This window comes from Bemisia tabaci, chromosome 10 (genome assembly GCF_918797505.1).
Source record: "Bemisia tabaci chromosome 10, PGI_BMITA_v3".
In the NCBI taxonomy this organism is placed as follows: Eukaryota; Metazoa; Arthropoda; class Insecta; order Hemiptera; family Aleyrodidae; genus Bemisia; species Bemisia tabaci.
The window spans coordinates 30,097,501-30,107,722 of NC_092802.1; the positions used below are offsets into that span (position 1 = coordinate 30,097,501).

The 10,222-nt window shown below is 39.0% G+C and overlaps 1 protein-coding gene across 1 annotated transcript; it reads left to right on the forward strand.

Moving 5' to 3' along the window:
• Nucleotides 1-3,040: 3,040 nt before the first annotated feature.
• LOC109030853 (uncharacterized) lies at nt 3,041-8,339 on the forward strand. Its single transcript, XM_019042034.2, has 3 exons — nt 3,041-3,870; nt 5,376-5,737; nt 7,680-8,339. Exons 2-3 carry the CDS (start codon nt 5,393-5,395, stop codon nt 8,265-8,267), a joined length of 933 nt encoding a protein of 310 aa, XP_018897579.2. The 5' UTR covers nt 3,041-3,870; nt 5,376-5,392; the 3' UTR covers nt 8,268-8,339.
• The last annotated feature ends 1,883 nt before the right edge of the window (nt 8,340-10,222 follow it).

A 10,222-nucleotide genomic window follows, 5' to 3' on the forward strand; every position in this document is an offset into this window, starting at 1 on the left:
TCCTCCTCCACCTACCCCCTCCCCCTTACAACCACCAACTAATAATTGGTTTGATCGATTTTCCTCGTAAAAATTGTAAGTGAAATTTAGAATAACATTAAACTTGTGTGTGCAGAGTCAGACCGAGTAGGTACGAAAAAGGTGAATTTCAATGTAACATGACTATATCTGCCGTGCTAAGGAAGAGCGCCGTGTGAACCATCAGGCGTTGCCAAATTTCCTTCGATGGATGACGAATTTTCAGGATAGTTTGTGAATATTTCTCCTCCGATTTTGTAAAGGGTTCCGCTTGTAATTTGATCTAAATATTCTGCAAATGATAAGGAGATTTATTATTACTTTCTTCAAAAGTAAATATTTTCCGATAGTTAATTTGGTAAAATTCAAATGCTTTCACGGCTCTTCTACTTAGCACGGCAGATAAACCAATTATAGTTCGAGAAATTGGGCAGAATTGCTGCTCCTCGTGTTTTACTTTACATTTAATCGCCTACAGTCTAGATATGTAAGAAATCATAAAAACGCTCCTATTGAATGTCGTATGGAATATAAATAAATTTTCAATTCACCCTAAAGCTAAAATTGTTTTTTTGAATCGTTTGATCGAATGAGCCGCTATGAGATGAACATCCAAGTTAAAGAAACTAATTTCTAAGAAGCTGTTTAACAACCGTGTGGCTTAGTAGCTTATAAGTTGAACCCGGTGGATCAATAGACAAAATGTGACTCTTAACGTTGTATGTCCCGAGAAAAAATGGATCATTCGAGCTCATTCAGGATCGTTCGATTTTCAATGATCCTGAATGAGTTTGAATGATTCTTCAATGAGCATAAATAATTCCGAATGAGCTTGAGTGCGCTGGCTCGTTGGATCGTTCAACTTGAATGCTCCGGATCGTTCAAGTCGAACGATCCGGATCTTTGACCCAATGCGCTTGAATACGCTGGCCCATTGGATCATTCAACTTAAATGTCCAACTTGTTGGATCGTTCAACTTGTATAATCAGAACCATTCAATTTGAATGATTCAATTAATCAGCTTATTCAAACTCATTGGGCCAATGATCAGGCTTATCGTAGCTGAATCATCAAGATCATTAAAATTGATCGACCCAACTTGCTGGCTCATTCAAGCTTATTAGGTCAACGATCAAGATTATTAAAGTTGAATAAGCCACCAGCATGATATGAATGATATGATCAGCAGATTCGGTTATTCAAGTAACGGTCCGATGAGAATCTATTATAGCAAAATTGTAAAAAGTATAGAAGCAAAAGTACATGGGTATCCATTCTCACTATTCGCAGTTTTTCTTCGACAGAAAAATGAAGGGGAAAAAACCAAAAAAACAAACGTGATAGAAAAATTTAAAAAAACACAGACTCACCAAAAGTCTCATCCAATTATTCTTGAAGTAAGCTCATCCTCCGCCCTATTATAGTAACAGCGTGAATGTACCTTTCATAAAAGTAGTTTGAAGGTGAAAATTTTTGTCACAAACCATCTCCCCCCCGCTGTCAAGAATTCAAACCACAAAACAATCATGATGGGAGAGGCTCGTAGCTTTGCCGCCGAGTTGCAAAGCTGCTCTGCCCTGGCTCTGCCGCGCTAGGGAAAAACGCCGTATGAGCCTTCAGACGTAGCCAAGTTTACTCCAATAAAAAGCAAATTTACTGGGAAAATTGCGGATGTTACTTTCTAAAATTTTCAGATAATTTTGTACGCAATTTGGACGTATTTCTGTCAAATGGAACTAAGCGCCATCGGGGTAGGAAGGTAGAGGGGGGGGGGGGGGGCTTGGATTGGCGGCGGAACCGGGCGTCGGGCTCATTCGCTCCTATACTCGCAATGCTTTTCCATGGCGCTTAGTTCCGTTTGACAGAACGCGCTATCCGGGATTCTAAATTCCACAAAAGGAACTCAAATTGGCGCTTAGTTCCGTTTGACAGAAATACGTCCATTTAATCAAAAATATCTGAACTTCTCAAGGAAAAATATATACAAGAATGTTTTCAAAAATACATGTTTTATCAAGGGAAATTTGGCAACTCTCGAATGTTTATACGGCGTTCTTCCTTAGCTCGGTAGTGCTGCGGGGATACTTCCCATCGACAACTAAAAAATGTAACAAAGAAACATATTAAACTAACAGCATAACCAAAAAAATGTTGAATTGAAGAATGAACCGCGCGTTTAGAATTGCATGCGCGATGTCGCTGTTACTCGGATTTGAAAGAAAGAAAGCAGCAAAAATTACATTTGGATACAGGGGTATGTTGTAATTGATTTTGTCTCTGAAATAATTCAGTTACCTTAGATTGTGCTTTGAATTGAAATAAGGCAGTAAGTACTTACAATTTTGTGCTTGAGTGTTTGTTCAAATGAAGTGTCAACGATGGAGAACATATTATTAGTGTAAAATTGTATCTTCGGAATACAAAGCAGTGCATTTGATGGCTGGAGCACAACTCACAGGTATAAGGTAAGTTCATACTGATACTCCATGACCGTCAAAGTTCTGGGATTCTTTTTAGATTTTTCAGATGTTCCAAGAAAGCTCTGGAAAACGCAAAAGATCTGGAACATTTCAGAAGTTCCGGGAAAAATTTGGGAAAATCTTAAAAGTTAGTTCCGTGTAATAGTAGAAAAACAAGGGGAAACGAGGAACAAGGCTATAAAAAAACAATTAATAAAAACCGAGACGTTTCGACTCACAACTGAGTCATTTTCAGTCGGAATTACAATACAAATTTAAAAAAATATGAAAACCTGAGCCCTACATGGTGGTGGCCGGTTTCTGGGAAAAATGATTCCCGATGATGATCCGTGAAATGGGAGCGCTGGAAGGAGGTAAATATGGGGGAAATCTACCAAAACATTCCAGCAATTAAACCTCCAATAGCTCCTCACAGCACAGGTGACTCATATAATGTGCGTGTGTTCGCAAAGTTTTCCAAGAGAATACATTACAGGCGGAAAACCTCGAAATTGTTCCCAATATTCCTACAATCACCCAAAAGTCTATGTGGCTCCAAAATCAGACACATCTGTATGACACAACTTTCCGTTGTTTTTGTAGAGAAAGGCCCCGCAGTCACTTACGTGCGTACTCCTTTGTTTGCTAATTTCAGGAAGGCCCTTACTGCCGTGCTAAGGAAAAACGCCGTATGAACATTCGAGAGTTGCCGAATTGCCTCCGATAAAATGTTTATTTTCGAAGGAAGTTATCAATATTTTTCCTTAAAATTTTTAGAATATTTAGATCAAATTACGAAGGAAATTCTGTGAAAAATCGAGAGAAAAATGTTTATAAATATTCCTGAAACTTCGTGATATATTAGAGGAAATTTGGCAACGCCTAAAAGCTCATACGGCATTTTTCCTTAACGCGGCAGCTTAGATGTACACTCAGGTGTGAGACTCGTAAAATATTTTGCGAACGGAATGACAGCCGAACGAAGTCATAAGGAACCATTTGTTCACGCATTAAATGGCTGTATAAAACAAGGATGCAGGCATTAGGACAGGCAATCGATGCCCTAATTCGCCTCTAAAAAATTGAGTGCTAGTATGAGTTTAAGTCGGTTCGATTCACCTTGGAGTAGTCTCTATTTTTAATCCCATTACTTCAATTTTAAGAGAGATTTCAGCAAATGTCCCGTGAATCAACGTTGTCTTCTTATTTTCATCCCATTTTCCTGGGCGGAATGCTAGGGGCCATGCCGCTTATCGTATTTTTTTTCAACATTAAAACTGCACAGCGTATATACATGTTCTCATAGGATTGTATCGTACCGCGGGCGGAATTGAGAACCTCCGGACAAGACTCTTCTTTCCTCCAGGGAACATTAACAATTAACAACTTCACGTAAGTAAAGCCCACACTTTGCGACAAACGCTCTATTTGGAATTATATTCGTTTCCCACGCGCATCCAATTTGACACAGAACTATTTCTGAATTTTTGGAAGATTTTTTTACTGCTTGGCAGTAATGTTTTGTGTGAAAGCATCCAAATATAAGAGATATTCTATTGGGATCTATTTATTACCAAAATTTACTAAGTACAAAGAGATTAAATCATGAAGAAATATGATCCTTGAATGTATATTATCTAGGAACATTAACAACTGAATTAATTCAGCGTGACTATTGCGTTTCCTTGCCTTCTATATCGAACAAGTCTCAGAGAAGTTCTGACAGTAGATAGATAGATAGATAGATAAGATTTTTATTTTTTTCACAATTTCCATAAGACACAATGCTACAAATAACTAGAAAATCACCTCTCAAGGCATTTGCCGTCCGGAGGATTCCACGCAATTTTACAACTTTTTACAACATCCAAATATCCAATTTCAAAAAAGCACATGCTTGGATCCGTGCATACTAAAAAATAGAAAATGAATAAAAAATACAAACACAAATAAACAAGTAGAATTTTATACCTAAAAATTTTAAAATTTTAAAATTTCCAGTATAAAAACTTAGCAACGCGTGTAACAATTGTCGAAATTTTGAAAAGTTAAGGAAAAGTTTAAGAAATTTAGAATTTAAAATTATAAAAGATTTCTTTGAAAAAAGAGTATCTTGATGCTCTCTAAGCTTGGAATTTCAACTTTGCCATTTAAAAATTGACTAGAAAATTAAATATGAAATTCTGAAACCAAAAAGAACCTGTACTGCCTCGCATGCTTACAATATTTCACTAAGCTTTTCCATTCTGCCCAATGTAACAAGTTTATGAACTCTTCTTTACTTAGATTCCTTTTCTGCAACCATCTAATCCTAAATTCAAACAGCACAGGACACTCAGCTACGAAGTGGAATACAGTTCTGACAGTATGATCTATTATTTTAATAGGCATATATTTCTGTGAAAACATTCTTACGGCGTCAAGAAGCAGTATATTGTTTCTATTCCTTTTATTATCTACCAAATGCCTACACAGGTAAGGAAGTAATCTTACGCGCAATGCATGAAGTATCCTTCAGACTTGTAAGGCGCTACTATGCGCTGCGCGCTCAGTGCTGTGCGCGCAATGCATGAAGTATCCTGCGGTCTTGTAAGGCGCTACTATGCGTTCAGCAATCTCTACGGTCTGATTCTTACAGTAATTCATCTTATTTGTTAAAGAAAATAACATAAAATTATGAGAATAAAGCATAACGCATAACGCTGTGCGGTTGGACTACAAGGCGATCAAAGAACGTGCCCTCTTAATTTGTAAAAAAAAAAAAAAAAAAAAAAAAAAAAAAAAAAAAAAAAAAAAAAAAATCGTCAGTTCACCAAGTTTACTTCTGTGCGAAGCACTAAAATTTTCTCTTACCAGGTCTGCATTCTCTTCATAACATGAAATGAATATTTCAACAGGAAATTCCAGGACTGAAATGTTCCTACCGCGGGAAAGATGCACGTTCATACCAGCGATCCTCCTCATTTCCTCCCTGGCAATCTCACCTGTCTTTTTACAATCTGTAACCCTCTTCAAAAACAAGAACTTCGGTGGTCCTAAATGCGATATCCAGGTCCAAGGATGCAAACCGGTTTGTCCTGAATTGAAGAGCCAGGCTTCATCTTTACAAATGACTGCCAACTGCGCTAATTTCTACCGACGGGAAGGCTGTACAGCCTACATGGGCACTTGGAGCTCGAACATGGGTGAAATTAAGAACTTGAAGCACAAGGAGTCCCAGGATTCAATCATGTCCGTCGGGGACTGCAGCAAGCCAATCGTAAGTAACTAAGCTACTGAATTCAATCATAGCTTTTTTGGTCTGATTGTTTCCGAGTTCATAATCACACAATACGTAAAGGCTGCGTGTTAAAAAATGCATGTTTTTAAATTGGGCAACTCGGAACTATAATTTCTGGCTCATTTGTAAAAGCACTTAAGTGTACAGGGAAACTAATGGTACATACGTTGTTTCTAAATGGAGCCAGAAATTATAGTTCCTAATTGCAAAATGTAATCCAATTGGCCAACATTTCACAACTAGGAACTACAATTTCCGGCTCATCCGTAAAACTCTTACGCGCTAAGGGAGACGATTAGTGAATGCGTAGTTTATGGACTGAGATAGATTTTGTAGTTTCTAATTACAAAATGTGGTTTATTTTACGTGCAAGAGCCCACAAAGAAATACATTTCGAATATATACGTTCCTGGACAAGCTTTATATGTGCTTTATATATTATATAAGCTTTATATTTTATAGTGTCAAAAAAAATCTCATTAATCGTACCTTTAACTTTAAGGTGATTCGATGGACGCCATATTTTGTGTCAGAACGGCATGCGATATATCGCATTAATTGGTTCCATTTTTTCACCTACTCGTCATTTTTCTCCAATTTTGAGATCGCAATTCTGTTGTCAGGAGACTAAAGCACTCTTTTACCAATTTTAACAAAGAAATTCAACGTGATAAAGGCGTGGTTTTTTTAGAGAGAAAATATCGCATTCGAGTGCACTTTCGATATCAGTATCGAATGCGATGTTTTCTCTCTAAAAAAACCACGCCTTTATTACGTTGAATTTTTTGGTTAAAATTGGTAAGTGAGTGTGTGAGTGCTTTTGCCTCCTGACGACAGAATTGCGAATTCAAAATTGGAAAAAATGACGAGTAGCTGAAAAAAGGGAACCAATTGATGCGATATATCGCATGCCGTTTTGACACAAAATATGGCGTCCATCGAATCACCTTAATACGGCTTGGATTCGATTTAAAAAAAAAAAAATCCTCGGATTGCCAAGATATTGAATTTTCCTGCACCCATTTCTTTGCGCCGTGGGTCTGATTTCTAGGCGTTCTCTCTGCAGCATCTCAGCAGCAGAAAAACAGGAGCCGGAGTAAGAGAATATGAGAGAGATTTGGAAACTTTGACGGACCGGAAGCCACATTTTAAAGAAAATAATTCTATACAAAGCAGAGAATATAAGCAGTGAACAACTTCCTACCATTTTGCTGTACCAATAATATGCGCAGAGGAAAAACTTGTCTGGGGTCCCATTTGAATTTAGCAAGTTAGAGCCTGTTCCCCACCTCTTGAGAGGCCCTTAGTCACAGCATCCCTCTCAAAAAATGTGCATAATTGTATTTGCTGCAGTCTCGTCTAAACCCTAGGTCAACATCTGCAACAATTCTTGCAATCTCAAGAAGTGTCCATGCATATTTTACACCGTGTATGTTGCTACTACACCCAGGTCATTTTGCCAGAACGCACAATAAAGACAAGCCCACTTTGCGTGATAACATGCCCTAAAGGAGGCGAATAATTGAAATTTGTAGACAAAGCTATAGACAAACAAGACAAAAGAGGTATGGAGAGATCTCATTGATGGAAGCGGGTGGTTGGAATGGACAAAGGAGGTTGATGATAGAATTTCTCCCTTAGTCTGGGTATAGAAACCACACGTTTCAACCACTACGATCACTCCCAATGGCATGGCGTGCTTTGCGATATATCGATCGATCTGCCATTTAAATCCATAGAGGAGTCTCCGTGAACGGGTGTTCATAACAAATACTTTAATAAAATATCGATAATCGATCATTCACGCTTCGCCACTGATTGCTCCATACTCCCAATGTCTGCTTTTGTCTATAGCTTTGTCTATCGATTCAATTCAGTGGTGCAGCTGACTGCACCACTGATGCCAACGTTCTTTTTGCAGCCGGAAAATACCGTTACTTTTTACCAGCATAAGCATTATCACGGGAAGAGCTGCACCTTACAGGTGAATGAGGGCTGCCAACCCATGTGTCCGGAATTGGACAACCTAGCTTCGTCCGCAGAAGGAAACGCCGCTTGCATCGAAACATACGACGATCCCAACTGCCACCGTTACGTGGGTGATTTAATTGATTTCAAAATTGGGGGCTACAGAGACTTTGAAGAATGGCCTAAGGTACCATACGGATTTTATCAAGACAAAATCTCCTCCGTTAAGTTGTGCTCGATGAACAGGACCGCTACATTCTACGAAAGCACTTATCAAGAAGGGAAATTTTGCACCATACCGTTAAATAAAGGCTGCCAACCGATGTGCCCCGAACTTAAAAAAGAATTTCATTCTATGAATGCGACAAATAGTTGCGTTAGGACATGGTCAGAACCCAACTGCAAAGGAGAAAAGAATGAATACCTTCCACCCGTGAATCGCCATTATCACTATGCAGCCTCTGTCGAGGACTGTGTAGACACGGATCGCGACAGAACTCCAACGAGACTGGATCTCAGGCGACCTGATATCTGGAATTGAGGACAATCAGTGAACCATCAAAAGTGTAACATTAAGAGGAGTTGAGAATAATTATACATGGTGTGCGTTTAAGTGTTTGTTTGATTTTTCCACACCCATTACACAACCTATCCGACTGGTTGCAATCTGAGACAAGAGACCCTCCACTTCTTGTCCATGGTGGAAGCTTTTACTTTCGGGACTTCAGCATTCCACTGTTGACTTACCTGCATGGTTGATGTTTAACAACGAATTGGCATGTTCGTTTTGCAAACAAGCCGAAAATAAGCGAATTTTCCCGTCGGATCGGGTAGAGCGCGTGAATCCGTATTTTCTCGTGAACCCGATCCGCGTTTTCGAGGCTCACCAAACAGATGGTTGGTGCTCACCGGGCGGGGTCATCGTTGGGATCCAGACTGGACCCCGCAGAACACTAAGCGAATTTTCGCGATCGAATGTCATTCATCAAACGAATTGATCAGTGCTGAGTGATGCCGATGATCGGTGATGTCAGGAGCCAATCAGAGCTCAGATTTTTTTCCTAAATGAAATTAAGAAGAAAATAAGAAAACACGAAACACTAAAACACAGAAATTGCGAAAACACCAGACTTGAATTGACAAAACACAACAACAGATAGAGATGACAGAACAAAAATTTTGGTGAGAGATGAAGTTTCTGACATCGATTGCATCAATTCAAAAATCGAATTCAAGTCCCGAGGTGAATTCGAAATTTCAAATTGATTGATTTCAACGGTCTCTGGTGAGACCAACGAAGAAGTCGAATATCATTGAAAAAAAATGCACAATCGTCGAATATCATTCAACGGTGAATGATATTCGATCGCGAAAATTCGCTTACTGGGGGTTTGCTCGAATCCGATGATATTGATTACGCTCATAACTCATCCTTCATCGGAATTTCAAATATTCTTGAATTTTCCCGTTATCATATATCGTTATCCCGCTTCAACCGCAAGAGGAAGTAAATAGATTGAATAAACCATGGATAACAATACAAGTAGGTATTTTTCTTTCATCTTCTGAATTATAATTAAAATAAAGAGACAAATGATGAAACTCTTTCTCTCTTCAGTAACTGTTAATGCAGCAGTAACTGCGTTATTTGAAATGGAGGAGAGGCAAATAGCAGCCACAGCAGCAAGCTCAGTGTTCTCCTCCTCCTCATCGACATTCAACACCACCATCCATTGTGCTTTAGGAACAGACGAAAAAGAAGACAACGAATAGTTTAAACAAATGGAAATATTATTAGCCTTGAGCAACCATTCGGTATTATCACCTAGCTTCATTTGTGTCATGTTTACATTTATTTCCCGCTCTTTTCCGTTGGATCGATCGCTCCGTCTTTTCACGGCGACGGATCTCCGATGGGTGTTGCACCATCGCACTGATGACATCAGTCACATCGGATTCAACATGATTCCAAACGAATCGATCGGATAGCAGCGAAAATTCGCTTAATGACCCAAGTTTGGGAAACTTGCTTTGGGTGACGTCACCCGAAGCTCATCATCTACCATGTAGGTAGGTTGACAACCGAAATTAGGATGATGACTGTTGCTCCCTTATAATCGTCCATAAGGAATTATTGAATCCCCGAAAGTAAAAGCTTCCACCTGTCGCCAAGAGGCCAGTGGAGGGTCTCTTGTTTCTCGTTGCAATGGGTAACTGTCAAAAATTCAGCACCTATCTAAAAGAATAAAAGGCTGGAAATCCTAAAAACAGTTTACTTTGTACATGTTAAGTATTCGCAGGTGTCGAGGCAGAGCTAGTAATTTCATTTATGAAAAGGAACTGTCAAATGAATTGGACGTATTTTTGCCAAACGGAACTATGTGCGTTAAGACATGAGCTCTGAGATCCATGAGAATATATGCAAAACAAGGCTCACGTTATAATGCACATAGTTCCGTTTGGAAGAAATACGTCCAATTCTTGAGCGAGCCTACG